At 38.6% G+C, this 19165-nt stretch overlaps 1 protein-coding gene across 1 annotated transcript in view; it reads left to right on the top strand.

The window, feature by feature from the left end:
• Positions 1-19165, top strand: part of LOC129753622 (sushi, von Willebrand factor type A, EGF and pentraxin domain-containing protein 1) — a 160547-nt gene that overhangs the window by 119403 nt on the left and 21979 nt on the right. Inside the window, exon 2 of the mRNA XM_055749457.1 lies at positions 5865-6041. Coding sequence (XP_055605432.1) covers positions 5865-6041 — 177 coding nt within the window. The remainder of the gene's footprint in view (positions 1-5864; positions 6042-19165) is intronic.

Below are 19165 nucleotides of genomic sequence, written 5' to 3'. Positions count from 1 at the left end.
CTTTGGGACTCAGACATAAGTTCTGGCTGTGGAAGTATGATAAGTGATAAGTGATAAGTGATTAGCAGTGACAACCTAGTTATTCACGATTTTTCCCCTAGTTGCTGTCATTGTATTTATTTATTTATTTTTTATTTACATAGTATTCCGTCTCACGACATAACTTGACGAACATAATTCCTAAAATTCACTTGGTCCATGGCAACCGTTCTCCAATTTCTCGGGCACTCCACGTTCGCCAGATCACGCTCCACTTGGTCTAACCACCTCGCTCGTTGCGCCCCCGCTCGTCTTGTTCCTACCGGATTCGTAGCGAACACCTGTTTTGCAGGACAGTCGTCCGGCATTCTCGCAACATGTCCCGCCCAGCGTATCCGGCCAGCTTTCACCACCTTCTGGATACTGGGTTCGCCGTAGAGTCGCGCGAGTTCATGGTTCATTCTTCGCCTCCACACTCCGTTCTCCTGTACGCCGCCAAAGATGGTTCCTAACACTCGTCGCTCGAATACTCCAAGTGTACGCAGGTCCTCCTCGAGCAATATCCATGTCTCGTGCCCGTAGAGAACAACCGATCTAATGAGCGTCATATACAGGTTACACTTCTCGACCGCAGTTGCTTGTGGAGTCCATAGTAGGCACGACTTCCGCTGATAATTCGCCTCCGGATCTCACGGCTGGTGTCATTGTCTGCGGTCACCAGTGAGCCGAGATAGACAAAGTCTTCGACTATCTCCAGCTTGTCGCCGTCGATCGTGACCTTGTTATTACTGGACAAGCGGGTTCGGTCGGTCTCGGAGCCGCATGCCAGCATGTACTTCGTCTTGGACGTATTAATCATCAACCCAATCCTTCCTGCTTCGCGTTTCAGTTTGCAGTAGATGTCTTCCACCGCCGCAGATGATCTGCCGACTATATCAATGTCATCGGCAAAGCAGATAAGTTGACTGGATCTGTTGAAAATCGTGCCCCGCATTTCGCCCACCGCTCGTCGAATAACACCTTCTAGCGCCACGTTGAACATCATGCAGGATAGACCATCACCTTGTCGAAGCCCCCTGCGTGATTCGGATGAACTCGACACTTCACCCGAGATCCGCACACAGCACTGCGTTCCATCCATCGTCGCCTTGATCAGTCTGTCTGATCAGCTTCCCGGAAAAGCCGTTCTCGTCCATGATTTCCCATAGCTCGTTACGGTCGATCGTGTCGTATGCGGCTTTGAAGTCGATGAATAGATGGTGCGTAGGGACTTGATGTTCCCGGCATTTTTGGAGGATTTGCCGTAATATGAATATCTGGTCCGTCGTTGACCGTCCGTCCATGAAGTCGGCCTGATGACTTCCCACGAACCTGTTTGCTTGCGGCGTTAGGCGGCGGAGTAGGATTCGGGACAGCACTTTGTAGGCGGCATTGAGGACAGTGATCGCTCGGTAGTTCTCACAGTCCAATTTGTCGCCCTTCTTGTAGATGGGGCATATTACCCCCTCCTTCCACTCCTCCGGTAGCTGTTCTATGTCCCAGATCCGGACTATCAACCGGTATAGGCAATCCGCCAACTTGTCCGGGCCCATTTTGATGAGTTCAGCTGCGATACCATCCTTCCCAGCCGACTTGTTTCTATTCAGCTGGCGAATGGCTTCCTTAACTTCACTCATCGTTGGGATTGGCTCCTCTACGTCGTTGACCACCGTCTTGATCTCCTGCATGTGCGCCGGTCAGGTGTTCATCGAAGTGCTGCTTCCACCTTTTCATCACCTCACGATTGTCCGTCAGGATGCCTCCGTCCTTATCTCGGCACATTTCGGCTTGCGGCACGAAGCCTTTGCGGGATGCGTTGAGTTTCTGATAGAACCACTGACCACACTGACATGACACTTAGAACAAAAATTCAACCATTTTCTGTCTAATTTTTTGTTGTCAGATTTTGCAGGTTCGCAATACCGACGGCAGGTGGCGAACCTAAAAAATTTGTCAATAAATGCCCTGTAGGAAAAATGGTCCTGTTTAGCCTGATTTAATCGTAGAAATTGCGTGTTTTATTTTTAAAGTTGGGTGGCATTTCCTAACTGGGATAGCATTTCTTCAAATTGATCGATGCGCACTCTGAAATCGATATTGCGTACTGTTGGAAAAATTATCCAGAAAATGAAATCGAGTGTCCAGTCAGTATGGTCAGTGATAGAACTTTCGTGTTTCTTGGGAACGATGCAGCTGCTCCAGCTCCTCGAGCTCCTCCTCCTCCGCTGTCATTGTATTCTTTTATTAATTCAGAAGTCCACCAGTTTTGCCCCATAGGTACATGGAAAATAACAGGTAGGCCATTGCGCTTAACCTCACTTTAAAGCTCCGTGTATATACACAGCATGCTTGCATACCAACAAAAATAGTTATGAAAATTTGGCAGTTTTATATAGAATGGCAATCAAAATTATTAATTTCTCCGTCGATAGCCATTCGATTCTTTTGCAAACAGCTTCAAATTGAAGATTGATCTTTCAGCCTCATCGGAAACAATTTTTTGCATTGGATTTTTGGATCTGAACCATAAGAAATGAGCTTCAAAATTAATTTTTATCACAGAACATTTTGTTTGAAAGCAAACAATGTAATGTTTTCTTCTGTATATGTCAAAATCAAAATCAATGATCAATGAATGATCAAAAATACTTCATATTGTTGTGATAAAAAGGTAATTTTTAGCCAAGTTTCACAAGAAAAACGTTACACAGCGCAAAAATATCACCAAATTTTAGTTTTAAATCGACAAAAAGCCCATTGCATATTACTTTAAGCAGTGTTAAAAAGCCAAATATTGTTCGTTACATTAAAATGCATCAGTGCATATTTTTCTCATAATTTAAATGCTTGTCAATTTTTAGAAAAATGTGATTTTCTGATAAATTCCATACATTTTTCAGTTTTTTCCATAACTATTTTTCAGGGCCTCTTACCAATACGTTGAAAAGCAGCGGAATAGCCTACCTTGTATATTTCAAAGTACTATGGTTTTGCCCGAGGTTTGAACCTCAAGCAGGCGGTTGCAACCCGTATAAGTTGTCAGTATTGGGGGTAAGCATAAGGGTGAGTATAGCAAGCGACCATATATTTGCATCGTCCCGGGTGACGATTTTGTTTATTCAGAAAAAGTTTTGCCTAAGCTAGCATCAAGCTTCTGCAAATGAAATTGAAACAAAAATAATAATAATAAATAAAGGAAATCAGAAATCACTTACTCTTGTTGTTCAGGTGTTCCCTTTTCCGGTCGCCTTTTGATCTGAGAAGCCTGTGTTAATCAGTTCTTCCAGATTTTTCTCCTATCTTTGATGAGCTGCTGGTGTTGGGGAAAATTTGGTCTTGCTGGTTTGATACGGTCCGAAGGGCTGCTAGCTACGAAGTTTGGCATGGACCAGTATTGTGCGGAAAATGTTGTTACATCCTGGGTCAGCTGTTTGAGGACTGTTGATTTTCTTATGTATAAGAATTAAAGCAATTGTAGTACAAGATTTGAAGGGATTTTTAGTCAACCACTTCGATTTTACCTGAAATTCATGTGTATGTTACATTGAATCCAATTGTTGTTTACCAATACCAAGAAAACATTGATCACGATGTTTTCCATACAAACATCCGTCCAAAAAAGAATGAAATCGCCTGTTGGACATTAATGAACCTCATTTTCAAACCGGCCCAATTTTTGATCGCGTTAATCGATTTTGACGAATCTTGGCCGAACATGGTTGAACTCGAAAGCCGTCCGTTCTTACTGCCGTGGTCAATCCGTAGGAGCTTTTCAGTGTCAAAAATCTTAAATTTGAATTCATTGAGAGACACCGAGACAGTCCGATTGATAAAAAAAATTTGGTATAGGTGTTAAGCAAATTTACATCGTCAGTTGTTTTGACATTTTTATACACTTCCCAAGCAACCAGAATTCCCTTGAAAAGGTTTCATAGAAGCTCAATCAGCTCTCGTTCATGTCTAAAGAGAATGCTAATCAGCCCAAAATTTAAGTTCTTAAAGCTACTTTCAAGTTCGTTTAGGTGGCTGTAGAGAACGCTATTCAGCTTCTAACAGAATGTCAAAAAACTTCTACGCTCAGAAAAAAATCCGATTGACAGATTGCTCTGACAACCAGATGTCAGATTGCTAGGTTGCAGGTCTATCATGGTCTATCTCATTGATTTTAATTATATTGTTTTGATTACAAAAGCTGCTTATGCCTAGAGAATTGAACCGCTGCTCTCTAGGTTGCAATGAAACTCACCAGCCTCTCAACCAATCCAGCAAAAGTTTTTTTTTTGTTTCGATTATAGTCGTTTTAACATCTTTATGTCATTCGCGACTTATATCAACGATGCAGTTGGCGGACAGTCATTGAAAAACGTATCCGGTACAACCGTGATCGATGTTTACTCTTGGGCTCGAACTCACGGACATCGGATCAGGAAGCAACTGACTTGCCAACTGACCTATATCACAAGCCCTGCAGCAAAAGTTCATTGCCACTGTTTAAACTTAATGTCATTTAAGATGATAGAATGGGTTAATCAATAGATTGTACCTTATTTCGTTTGAAGGACTTTCAGTACACAATATGAATAATAACAAAAATTCGCATCATCAAAAATTTATTTGAATATCTCAACATTTATGAGAAAAATTCGAAAAAATCTTGAATTCCATTTGTAAATATCAGTACAGATATAAACAAAACAAACACCATGACAAGAAATTGACAGACATTTTTGACATGTCGCTTAGAATTCCCATATAGGTTCTTTAAAACACCATGAAGTATCTTAATGGTGCGTTAGAAAGTGTTATGCGAACGTTTCCTGAAGTAACTTTTTCGCGACAAGAGTCACCTGAAGTTCCCGAAAAACATTTTTTCAGCCAAATCTGAACTTTGGTTGCTTGGTTTACCACCTTAATGTGAACATATGACATGATGAATTGAGGAATAGATGAATATCGTTGATCGCCGTCATTGATTCTTGATTTTTAACATGAGCAGGAAAACTTAACTACTCGTACCGAAGTTCAAAAAACCCATAAGCAGCCAAATTTCCTCTTGAAAAATTTATGACAATCGACAATGTTACCGTCAATGCTCAAACAAAATTTGGGATATGTATCATATACGATTTTACTTGTATTGACAACGCCTTCCAAATGCTTAGAAAACGGACAAATGAAGCCGCCAAAATAAAGTGTTTTCCTTTTGTTTGTGCCTGCTGGGTACTCCCCCGTCATCGTAGAAAGGGCAAACACAAACATTGTTGATTGTTGATGGTTCCCCTTTGTTTCATTGTTGGAATTTCATGCTCATCATTGGCACCAGTGTGTGTTTGTGTAGGGGTGCGATGCCAAATTGAGGCCCACTTAAAATAATTCATGCTGTGTATTATGTGCGCCTTCTTACATGAGCTCTTACTATTGATTGTTTTATTGTTAGGTGAAGACACATTTTTGGGCATCGAAAGAAAGTGTCGAAACAGCTGACGATGATAAATGGCGTGGTTCATTGTCACGCACCATGAATCAGCTATCATAGCCTACTATACACTTTGTCACACGTGACCTTGAGCAACAAAAATGCGATCACGTTTTAGCTTCGGTTGGTCTCTTAGATGGTACGTGTTAAGACCAAGCTCGTTTTTGAACAATTGATTAATGGTACAGCAAATGGTTTTATGCTTGACGGAAAATGAAAGTGTAAAACAATGCATATTGAATTAGCGTCGCAAAATCGATGAATTAGTCCCACAACAATATGTGAACAGTGATGTGGATATGAAGTAATTTTTGAATTACTACTACTGTAACAAACATTTTATTCCTATTTTTTTTCCTTTTTTTTGCAGTGTGTGGACCACCAGCGATACCGGCTAATTCCCGGGTAACAACGGAAGCTGCCACCGATGGAGGGCGTGGATTGCGATCGGCGAGATACGAGTGCGATTCCGGCTATGAACTGTTCGGCCAGGAGACCATCAAATGTGACCCAGTGAGAGGCTGGGATCGTGATTTACCCTTTTGTGGTAAGTATATGATATTGGGGCGTTGTACGATCGACCGGGTTCGAAAATTGCCTGGGAGAATCGGGAACCGTAGCTAGAAAGTGAAACTTCTCACACTTTCAATATGTGTACCTACCTCTCCTAACATTCGTCAGACGACGACGACGACGACGTTAGCTTCTTTTTCACATAAATTATAGACTACCGCGAATTCGTCTCAGTTTAGTGTGGCGGATGATCGATAAATTGGAAGAGAGCGATCAAAGCTTGATGGGAAAACAACCTGCAACTTTAAGAGGTTCTATGACACTAGCTATTGGCAACGGCCTGCAATTATTAGGCGTCTTCCATCCTAGCTAACCATGACAAGTTGCATCTTAGCGGTTGTTTTTTTTTTGCCTAGCCACATTTTGCTTAGCCACAAGGCTCACAGTAGGCCATGGGCGATGAATTAGGACGATTCAAATAATTTGAATTTATGTTGTACAACGTAATAACCACGCTTGAATGATGAAAAACACAATTTTAATTTGACACAAGTCAATTGGAAATGGCCACAGCAATGAACAAATTTTAAAACCTGTCACAACATGGAGAAATAAAAAAATGGTGTTCAATGCGATTTTTTTCTAAATAACAAATCTTTATTTCGAATTGGAATTTTGAATTCTGAACTCTAAATTTTTAATTTTTCACCTAAAACTTGAATCTAAAGTATGAATCTGAGAAATTTATTAAATTTCTATTTCTGAATTGTCTGTCTGTAGCTTTCGAAAGTTCAATCACATCAGAGCTTTCCGTCAGAATGTAAAAGTGACATTTCATTTGTTTGTACAGACAACAAAGTCGCATTCCTCAAATTAGTCATTCTTTTGTTCAATTCAACCGATCAGAAGACCGCAACGAGCAAAAGAAAAGTGTTTTTAAATCTGCGTATTATTTTTATTTGTTTACTAGTTGACCCGGTGTGCTTTGCTACACCTTTCAAAATCAAATGATATTTTAAAAAATTATTCAAATTTTTATTGTTTTATTGGCATTATTTTAAATTAAATTATAACATAATTCATAAGCAACCGCTATGAAATGAGAGCTGCAGCTAGAGTTTCAAATTGCAACACAAAGATAACTTAAACCAGTGGTTTTCATTCGCCCCCTTGGGGGCGATGAGAGCTTCCAGAGGGGCGGTGAGTTCATTTTTGAAATTTGGGGGGCGTTGGAAGGGCTCAGGGGGGTGGTGAGGTCGTAATTCACATTTTCACAAATCTCGAAAGAACGTTTATTTGAAATAACAACGAGTAAATTCAATGTAAAATAATGAAATTTCGACACAGAACTAAACATCTGGTTCAAGTCTAAAATATCTTTAATTTCACAGAGCTGCATGCAAATTTTTGTTCCAATATCTCAATATTTTTAGTCTTAAAATGTATCTTTAAGATTTTTTGTTGTGAATTGTCACAGATTTTGCATACGCTCTTCATGTTGATCTTGTTTTGTAAAGTTATTTTAAGTTATACTAAAATAGATTCATTTTAGATGGCAATGCTTGATATTTTTTAAAATGTATTGTCTTAAAAATATATTTTTTATAAGAATATATGAAAGATTTGTTTTAGCTAAGAGAATTTTGATTTTAAGTTCGTATTTGTTCATCTTTATTTCAATCGATTTAAAAAAAAATCAATTGTGCCGTTTTCCATCGATAAACTTTTTTTATCTATTCCGTATTCGGTTATCACTAACATTTCCGAATTTCAGTTATTAGAATCCAGTTTAAACTTTAAGATCCGTGAATGCTGCATAACTTTGAACAGGACTTAAATTCAAATATTCAAAGTTTGAAATATAAAGATTCGTTTGACATAAGTAAATCAGAATCGACCATTTTACCCCCTACTCGTTTGGCCCTCATATAGCCTCAAATAAATTTGAATGAACTTTTAGTTAAGTCTTACAACATCTTAAAGCCAAAAGCTAATGGGTATTTAACGATCCAGATTATCATTTTTTTAAAGGTTTCATAAAAATTGGCCCAGGGGGCGATGAGTGAAAAAAGTTTGAAAACCACTGACTTAAACTAATATTCTGAATCTTGCTCTATACATTTGTGTTAAAGATCTGATAATTTTAATCTGTCTGGAGGGTCTCAAATTAATCGTAGGCAAACAATTTAATTTATAATATAATAATATGTTCTGGATTCATGCTAAAACTGATAAGAGGGCCTCCCTCCTGTCCTTCCAATCATCCCCTGCTGAATGGAGATCGTGATCTTTAATAAATATACCCATTTTTTTCGTTCCCAAAAATCCTCTTATATCAAATACAGTTCCGTTGGTTGAGTTTTTTAAGTTTTTTAAGCTTACAACAAAATGTATATGGAGCCTCCTTCTTTCTTCCCCTCTCTACACTGTAAAGCGTAAGGGTTTATAACAATCGTAGAAACATAGCTCGTAACCAAGTACCTTTCCATGCCATATTTGTTTCCATTTGTTGGCTTCGTTAGCATAAATTGAGAAAAAATTGTATTGGGCTCCAATCCTTTCTCCTATATAATCTAATCACTGAAAGAAGGATGGTGTGTCAGATAATCAAAGAATCATATCAAAATGATTTTCCATGATAAGTTTTGTCCATTTTTTCGATTTAAAAAAAACTTAAATGTAAACCTCCTCTTCTCTTTTTATATTCCCAATTCTATCATCCTACTGCAAGAAAGGAATTGTTTCACATAGAAAAAGTGTTTTTCGTACTCAAATACTTTTTGATGCCAAATCTGGTTTCATTTGCTGGATGAATTCTCGAGTAATGCAAAAACCCCTTTATATCTTTCCGCTGAAAAAAAGGTTGGGTTCCATTTATAATAGAAACATTTCTCGTTTCCAACTACCCTCACATGTCAAATATGGTTCAATTTGCTCGATCAACTCTCTAGTTATACTGAAAATTGTAAGGGAGACCTCTCCTACCCTTTTTCATTCACCTCTTTGAAGGAGTGAGGGATACCAAATATTCATAGAAGAAATTTTTCGTACCCAAATATCGTTCCATGCTAATTTGATTCCATTTGCTGTTGTAGTTCTTGAGTTATGCAGTAAAAATTGTATGAAACTCCCCTCCCTCTTTCCTTTCTCCCCGCTGGAAGAAGGAAGGGGTCTCAAACAATCATTAGAACATGTCACGTTCCCAAATACCCGCCCATGCCAAATTTAGTTCCATTTGCTTAATTTGTTTTTGAGTTATGTAAACAATTATAAAAAAGACCCCTCCCCCTTTATATTTCCCTACTGGAAAGAGGGAGGGGTCTCAAATAATCATAGAAATATTTGTCGTATCCAAATACCCTCCCATGCCAAATTTGGTTCCATTTGCTTTATTAGTTTTTGAGATGTGTAAAAAAAATATGAAAGAGGCCCCCTCCCCCTTTCTACTGGAAAGAGGGTGGTTTCTCAAATAATCAATGAAATATTTTTCGTATCAAAATACCTTCCCGTTCCAAATTTTGTTCCAATATCTTTATTAGTTTTTGAGTTATATGAAAAGTTGTAAGGTAGCCCCCTCCCCCTTCCTTTTTCTCCACTGAGAGGAAGGAGGGGTAACCTTATAATCATAAAAATATTCCTCGTTCCCAAATACCACCCCATGCCAAATTTGATACAATTTCCTTGGTGGGTTCACAAGTTATACAAAAAATTGTCTTTTGTTTGGGAGGCCCCTCCTCCCCTTCATAAGAGAGGGAGCCATAATAGGAACCTTCCCCGGCCTCCAATATCCCCACCTGCCAAGTTTCACGCAAATCGGTTCAGTAGTTTCCAAATCTATAGGGAACAGACAGACAGACAGACAGACAGACAGACAGAAATTCATCTATATATATACGATCACGGTATGAATTTCCTTTTTTTTTTAGTTTTTTTTACCATGAATTCTAAAGCGGTCCTATGTTATGTCGCGTTATTTTTGTCAGTAAGTATGCTTAAAACTCATTTTAAAATAAAGGACAATTGTTTTAACTACGGATGATTTCAATTTCTTCGAAGAATGGAATTTGCAATTTCTGTTTTGGATTGAGCTGTGGTCCTATTCTATTGTCCGACACTGTATACTAGCAGACCCGGTAAACGTCGTCTTACCATGTTAAACTTGGCGACCATTTTCCATTTTCCCTAATTTTTTTTACATTTCCCTCCTTTTCGTTTACTCGAATTGTCCCGCTTAATTCTATCGAAATAAAACCTTAGAATTTTAATTCAATTCTACGGGTCTATACTTAAATTATAAAAAAATAACCTTCAATAAATCTTATATGCATCTTACATGAATACTTTTTTATTTACTTTTCTATAATTCGGATTTTTTGTTTATCGCCGAATGATTAGGTATCAGGTTCTCGTAGCAAATTCGATTTTTTTTTTCAGCACTCGACGTAATCTTCCAACTTGCAAGCCTCGTGCTAAAAAAATCCACCTTTTGTAACTTATTGCATAATTAACTGCTTGTTCATAATAAGTATATTTCATTTATTGTATTCCATTCAGTTTGTTTATACTGGTTTTTTCGAGTTCACAGGTTTTAATCGAAATCAAAAGTTTATCATTTATTGGAATATATTGCATATGAATCTATATGAAAATAGAAATTTGAATATCGGGACAATTTTTGGAGTATTTGATATTATGCCCAACGCAGCGATTCAGCTCCAAATTAGCTTTGGATGGTATATTTTTTAGAGCTGATGAAATAAAAACTATAAGAGAAGACTTTTTACTAACCATTTTGGTTTGGAACCGGTTGGTTTTGAAAGGAGGAAAAAAATATGGTAAGATTTTTTTTGTTATTCAACCAAATCACAGCATTTATTCTACTTTATCTTTAAGGGCCTATGTGCCAATTTAACCCATTATTCTAAAGATTCTAATTGAAGCATTGGGACGCTCCGATTTAGAAACTTCCTGAACATTGTTGGTGGTGATCTGCAATTTCATTTAGGATTATGTAATATTTTCAAGATTCAATCTCATTTAATTGAAAAGCGGATTTTTTAAAATTAAATAGATCTAAAAGAAAAAATCTGTTCATCGAATTTCACTGAATGCTGTTTAACTAAAATACCTTGATTTACAAAGAAATTTAAAAATTTTGAATATCCACTCCAGATTCAACACTCGGGATATCCTTTCTGGCAAATTTGTAGATAAAATTCTTAAATCGTAGATGTGACAGGAATTAAAATTATTTTTAAAACTTTCAGGTCATATTGATAATTCAACAAAAAAACTGCTGCCCCTGGAATATCAATCACAAAAAACTATTCAACAAAAAAGTGGATCAAAAGTCTCTTCTATGTAGACAAAATATGTGAAACGAAAACACACTGTTCATGTACGTTAGACTGCCCCAAATGACCCGACTTTTGAAAAAGTTATACGCTGCAGGCTAAAATTGATCCTAGGCCTAGTACAAGATCTCATGCCAAATTTGGGCCAGATCGGACCACGGGAAGGGGTCGCTCAACGAGCCTGAAGTTTGTATGGGATTTTGAGACATTTTGTTCGAGAGGAACATGAAAAACTAGTTTTTTGTCAATAACTTTTGTCTCCTTCGACCGATTTCTTTCAAAAACGGGTTTTCTTAAAGCCTAAATTATGAAAAATATTTCATTCAAAGGTTGCATTTCAATTAAAGTTAAGATAAAAAAGTTATTAAGCTTCAAAAAATGGCTAACTTTTTTAAGGGTGATATTCATCACTGTTTTAATGAGGCGACTAAATGTCCGACCAAAACACTTAATGTGAAATGCATGCCGTTACGTCAAATAATGACCGATTTAAACCATTTTTGTTGTGTTCGATTACAATTTTTAATGTTTTTTCCCTCCAATAAAGATAAAGATTTGAGTTTGTATTATATTCACTTGATAGTTCGGAAAGAAGTAAGGGCGGAAAAATGCTTGACATTTTGAAATAAAATTGCATAACCACAGGGGCATAGGAACACGACTGGGCGATTTGTGATGCCAATAAAAGATAAATTATTGAAAAACAGGTCCATTTACAGTCTTTTCACGTTTTTCTATAATTTTAGCTGTAGTTATAACAAAGTACTTCATTTGGATTAGAGTGTTTTTTATTACAAAAAATAATGAGGTTGACAGGCGAAGTTATTTCCTAGTAGGTTTTAAACTGAAAAAATTATTATATTTCAAAATCTTTTTTTTATTCATAAAGTTATTAACAAAGTTCAAAGTTTATGCACAACATTTCAGATCAAATTATTTTTTGTTGGAGATTTGAACTTTTTTTCGATGCGCCTCAACTACCTTCTATAAATATTGCAGTTATTCTTCATTTTTGGTTATTTTACCATTAAATTCCGAAATCAATGCAACGACTACGGTTACCATTTTTAAAACCGTTTCTGAAAGAAATCGGCCGACGGGAACCAAAGTTCTTGATGAAAAGCTGTTTTTTTTTTATTGTCATCACAAATCGTCTAGTCATGTTCCTAAGCCCCTGTGGTTATGCATTTTTTTTTTCAAATTGTCAAGCATTTTTCCGCCCTTACTTCTTTCTGAACTATCAAGTGAATATAATACAAACTCAAATATTAGAAAAACATTAAAAATTGCAATCGAACGCAACAACAATGGTTAAAATCGGTCATTTTTTGACGAAACGGTACGCATTTCACATTGAGTGTTTTGGTCGGACATTTAGTCGCCTCATTAAAACAGTGATGAATATCACCCTTAAAAAAGTTAGCCATTTTTTGAAGCTTAATAACTTTTTTATCTTAACTTTAATTGAAATGCAACCTTCGAATGAAATATTTTTCATGATTTAGGCTTTAAGAAAATCCGTTTTTGAAAGAAATCGGTCGAAGGAGACAAAAGTTATTGACGAAAAACTAGTTTTTCATGTTCCTCTCGAACAAAATGTCTCAAAATCCCATACAAACTTCAGGCTCGTTGAGCGACCCCTTCCCGTGGTCCGATCTGGCCCTAATTTGGCATGAGATCTTGTACTAGGCCCAGGATCAATTTTAGCCTGCAGCGTATAACATTTCACAGGTTTTAAATTTCCCGTACAAATTTGGGGCAGTCTAATGTACGTACTTGAATTGTGTGTGAACAAACAATATGATGAAGATGAAAAAACAAATCATACATTTTTTTTTATAAAAGTTGAAAGTTTGCACTTGCTCTAGTATACGTTCTTTATTGAAAATTCTTCCGGAAAATGCATATCCTCACTTTTTGTTATGAAAAAGTAGATTATTTTATTGATAACTCCAACTTACGCATGCAAAAAATCAAAAAGTTCAATCCAATCTAATCTATTTCAAAGTTAACCAACAAAACATGTATAAATAAACGTATTTTTAATTTAAAAAAAAAACAAAAAAAGGACAGACTCTTGTTCAGTTAATGTGTCTGTTCATTTTCATCGGATTTTGTTGTTCTAAACATTTGAAGGTGCCTGATACATCTTCAGTTAAGTACATTTGTACATGTTCAAAAAATGTTTCCGATCTATATCTGTCGAAAACATCTTACTATTTTTTCTGTTATCAAAATGAATCAAAACTAACCCAACATCACCCAACCCAATTTCTTTTTTTAAAAAAACGTCCTCAAAGTGTCATACCATTATTTAACTAAATTCATATTTTTTGACAACAATTGGCTACTTCAATTAACACGCAATCAACATAGTTTTAATTTTTAAAATCGTTTGAATGGTTTTAAATCGATTGGTAAAATTTCAATGTTAGTCACATCTAGGATTCATTAATATGTGCTGCACAAATAAGCTGGGAATCATGCCAACAGAATATTCTAAAAATAATTTCATTTGAATCGTTTGGGTCATTCTGGAGGAGACTTGGTCTGTAATTCTGTTAAAGAAATCTTAGTTCTGGTTTTTGAAATATAAAATCCAAAATTTTAAACCTTATAAAGCCATGAAATTAAAAATGAATAAGTTCAATCCAATTCGAATAGACATGCCTAATGAATAATGATTTTTTTTTTTTTTTTTTTATAGGGGAGAGCCCACTGCGACCAGTAGTTGATCTATTGTGGTGTTTACCCCGCGTTACTATATGCTGTCAGGTTCACCTGCACTATTGATTGGAGTGACAGTTGATTGCTGACTAAGCATTTTATCCCAATCGGGTATGATATCAAAGATGTATGATATAACCTTCTTAGGGCTGATATGCAACCATATGTCTTGTGCGCTTATTAACTTTGCCCCAAGTACTCGCTCTCTCCTATTTAGGAGGGCGCAGCAGTTGCATAGTAGATGCTCTGCAGTTTCTTTTTCGAACCCGCAGAACCGACAGTCATCGTTCAGAATTATGTTTATCCTTTTGAGATGCTGTTTTGTTGGACAATGTCCGGTCAAGAGACCTGTGTAAGTACTTAATTCGTGCTTACTTAAGTTCAACATGTTTTTTGAGAGTCGTGCGCTTGGTTCAATGAATCTTTTTGCCTGGGTTGCTCCCTCCGCTGTTTTCCAGTTGGAAACAATAGTGGTGCTTTCCCAGTTCTTGAGCTCCATAGTCAAGGCACTTCTCGATACTCCGCAGAAAGGTTCAGGTCCAATCAACAGTCCCTGAGATCCTTCCCTAGCTAGTTGGTCTGCTTCTTCGTTCCCTAGGATACCGCAGTGGCCTGGTACCCAGAATAAAGATACTCTGTTCCTTATGGCCAGGTTTCTTAGTGCAACTATACACTCCCAAACTAGTTTGGAGTAACATGTGAACGTACTTAGTGCTCGGAGAGCAGCCTGGCTGTCAGAGAACATGCAGATACTTGTGTACCTGTATCCCCTTTTCAAACAGGCTAAAGTGCATTCTAGATTGGCTTGAATTTCAGCTTGGAATACTGTTGGCCAGTTTCCCATAGGAATTGAGATCCTGAGTCTAGGTCCGAAAACCCCTGCCCCAGTTCTTTTATCCATTTTTGACCCATCAGTGAAGAATAGGATCGATCTGGGAGGAACCGCAGGTCCACCTGACTCCCACACGTCCCTATCATTGATAGTTACATTGTATGGTATGTCTAGGTTGAAAATGGGCTCCATCCAGTCATCATTTTTCACAATAAGTGAGTTTAATTTAAATTTCTTTAGGATTTTGAGGTGTCCTGTAAGATCTCCTTCATAGAGAGTTTTGTATTTGGAGAGTCTCAAGGCACTACGTTCCGCCTCTAACTCAATGAATTGATGTAGAGGCAGAATATTTAGTAGTGCATTTAGAGCCTCATTCGGTGTGCTTCGCTTTGCGCCAGTTATAGCTAGCGTTGCAAGTCTTTGGAGCTTCGCTAGTTTTTTCTGGGCCGTAATTTGCATAGTTTTGGTCCACCATACTAAGGAGGCATAAGAGATTTTGGGTCTTATAATAGCTGCAAATATCCAGTAGATAATTTTCGGCTGTAGTCCCCATTTTTTCCCTACTCCTTTGAGGCAGACCCATAGAGCTGTTGTAGCCTTAGCGATTACATGCTCTATCTGTGGGTTCCATGATAGCTTTGAGTCTAGTACTATGCCTAAATATTTCACTTGTGATTCGAGGTTTAACACTTCCCCATCTAATGTTAGAGGTTTTAGTGTAATTTTTCGTCTCCTAGTGAAGGCTATCACAGTAGTTTTGGAAGGGTTTATATTTAGTCCCTCTTCCCTGCACCAAAATAGTGCGTAGTTGAGTGCAGTTTGCATTCTATTAGACAGCACATTCTCATGTTTTCCCCGAACTATAATAACTACGTCGTCTGCAAAGCCAATAACTTCGAATCCCATGGATACAAGTTTGTTTAGGAGGTCGTCCACTATCAAGGACCACAACAACGGTGATAGAACCCCGCCTTGGGGACATCCCTTCGTTGGTGTGGCTTTGATTGTAAGTCCTCCCAAGCTTGCATAAATGGTTCTGTTTATTAGCATCGCACTAGTCCAGTTAACAATTGCCGAGTGGCACCCTCGTCTTTTCATAGCTGTTTCGATTGAAGTGTGAGATGCGTTGTCGAATGCCCCTTCAATGTCTAAAAAAGAAGCGAGTGCTATTTCTTTTGCCTCTACAGTCTTTTCTAGTTTTTGTGTAAGGGTATGTAAGGCCGTAACCGTGGACATACCTTTTTTGTAAGCGAACTGGAAGTTGTTTAGCTTACTTAAGCTAAGATACTGCGATTTAATGTACTCGTCAAGTATCTTCTCCATTATTTTCAAAATAATGGACGTTAGACTAATAGGTCTGAATGCCTTAGGTTGTGTTTTATCTTTTTTCCCTGGTTTCGGGATAAAGATCACGCGCACCTTCTTCCACTGAGTTGGAATATGACAGAGGGTCATACTGGCGACGAACATCTCTACCAAGGCAGGTGTTACCATTTGTTTAGCTTGCTGTATTTGAATTGGTAAAATTCCATCTTCACCAGCTGCTTTGAATGGTTTGAATGTACTTATTGCCCAGTCAACCATTGAAGATGTAAAGATTGTGCGTGATTTGCGAAGTGCTTCATCACGTCTGACATTTCGAGTGAGTCTTTCAATCGGAGTGTCATTAATCTCTATTCCTTCAATGGATTCTGGGAAATGCGTACTTAGTAGTAATTGAAGCGTTTCATTTGGGTTTGTAGTGAACTCCCCGTTCTTTTTCTTCAATTGACCCAGTCCATTTGAATGTTCTTTTGATAGAACTTTCTGGAGTCTGGCAGCTTCGGGTGTAGTTTGCACGGTTTCACACATGTGCTTCCAACTACTCCTCTTAGCTTTTCGAATGTTTTTATTGTACTCTGTTAGGGATTTACGATAATTATCCCAGCTTGAGTCAGCTTTTGCTTTGTTGAAAAGTTTTCTTGTTTTTTTCCTCAACTTTTCTAGTTGTCTGTTCCACCAAGGAACTTTCCTGTTTGAAACACGTTCCTTGAGTGGGCAGCTGGCTTCGAAAGCGTATATAATTTTATTTGTGAACCTGTTTGAAGCTTCCTCTAATTGTTTTGTTGTTCGTATTTTCGTTTCCAACAAAGGATTGCAAGCTTCAAGTGTGTGTTTATAAAGACTCCAGTTGGTTTTCCTGGGATCTCTATAAACGTCCTTGATTATGACCCCTCCCACTATGTCGAATGAGATATGTCTGTGATCAGACAGTGATTCTTCATCCGATACCTCCCAGTTTTTAATTTTATCTAGAAGTAGTGGTGTGCATAGAGTTAAGTCGAGGACTTCTTGTCTATTTCTCGTTATAAACGTTGGTTTGTTTCCCTCATTGCAAATTTCGATATTATTTTGTGAAAGAAACTCTAGTAAGGACTCACCTCTAGCGTTGATGTCGGTACTTCCCCACAGCGTGTGATGTGCGTTGGCGTCGCAGCATACGAGGAATTGCTGGTTCTGAGCCCGGCACTTTCTCATATATTCTACAACCATCGGTGGGGGTATATCGGTGCTATCTCCGGGGAAATACGCTGACGCTACACTTACCGTGTGCTTACCTTTCGGTGTTGGTATTTCGACCCTTATAGCTGCAATGTCTCCGCTGATGAATTCTGTAAAGGGAGTAAATTTAATTCTATTGTTTACTAGTAAAGCAGCCCTTGGGTGAGAACTGCTTTCATCGTATAGAATCTTACCATTCGGCGTGTATAGCCCTTTAACTTTACCCTTGTTAATCCAAGGTTCCTGGATAAAGGCAAGGTCCAGGTCTTCGGCGGCGAATCTTCTGAGTAGTGTGCACGAGGCTCCTACGGCATGGTGAAGATTCACCTGGACACATTTTAAGGTGTTTATTTTGGTAGTGCTTTGCCCGTGGATGTGGGGCAATGCACCGGCTTTTTGCCATTTGCACATGTTTGCTTATCCTTTTTCGGTTTGCTCCATGTGCTCGGTTTTTTCGGAGCCGTTTTATCGGTCTTCGGTTTTGTGTTAACAGGTTTATTGGAGGTTAAAATGCCCCCAACGCTGCTCATCCCGCTCGGTCCTGGTTTCTGTAGATTAAGTTCCAAAATACGGCCCTTATACAACTTACCAGTTCCTTCTGGTGAGCAATCGGCATTGGATCCACTGTGGCTCTCCTCGTTGTTCTTGTTAGTCCCGGGGTCTTGTCCCTGGTCCATAGGTTGGCCCTGGTTCATAGACTCCAGTTCATTGAGATCTGATGAGGCCTCAGTGGTACCTTTGCCAATCGTCTCTCCTTCTGCGGATCGGACTTGGTCTATCGCCGACTGGTCCTTTACAAGGCCCGGTTTAGGCAGCCCAGGTCCTTGAACAGCTTTGACGGTGTTTTCCCCTCGGTCAACGCTGTCTGTTGGATTCTTTCGGTTTATCTTCCAGATCTTACTGGAACCAAATCCGTAGTAGATAACGAATTTCCTTTTCTCTAACTCCCTCAAAGAATTTTCGTCCACGGTAAAGACTACTTCGAGAGCCTCGTTCCTTTTTTGGATATTATAGAACCTCCAGCTTTCGGTGCTCAGCTCTTCATTCTGGCTTTCTATAGTAGCCTGAACAGTTTCGATGTCGTCTTCAGCAGCTCCAGGTAGGTGAGCCTTTAAAATCTCCGATCTGGGAATTTGGTTTTCCCCAACGGCGATGAGCTCTGCATCTACCCATGGTTTGAGCACTGGTGTGACTTGTTGTAGCCAGTCCGCTGTGGCCTGATCAAGACATGTCACTACCATGAACCCAGATTTATAACAACACTGCGCAAATTTCGGTTTTAGTTTCTCCAACCGTTGGCCGAGAACTGCCCGTTTTATCGCTTGTTGAATCAGTTTAAGTTGCTCTGTCGTCAGCTGTGTGCTTGGGTAGTTTTTGGCGAGTATGCCTACCCTAACAGAGCTAGCAACCTCTTTGTAAGAGGGCTTTTGGTTGCCATTTTTTCGGCCTTTTGTTTTCTCGAACGGTCTTCCTGGGCGATTGGCACCATTTGACCTCCCACTCGTTGTTTTTTGTTGTGGTCGAGACTTTGTTGGTTCTTTGGGATCCGGTTTTGTCGTAAGGGCTGAAGGTCCCTTTGCCTTCTTGGCATTTGACTTTTCCGCGCTGCTCGAACCACTGTTATCTCCACTGCGAGCCCGTTTTGCATTTTTAGCAGGGGGTGTACATTTTGCAGTGGAAATTAGGCGCATGGCCTCTTCGTAC

This window comes from Uranotaenia lowii, chromosome 1, assembly GCF_029784155.1.
Source record: "Uranotaenia lowii strain MFRU-FL chromosome 1, ASM2978415v1, whole genome shotgun sequence".
NCBI classification, from domain to species: Eukaryota; Metazoa; Arthropoda; class Insecta; order Diptera; family Culicidae; genus Uranotaenia; species Uranotaenia lowii.
The sequence above is the reverse complement of the archived record's forward strand: the minus strand, read 5'-3'. Positions and strand labels throughout refer to the sequence as shown.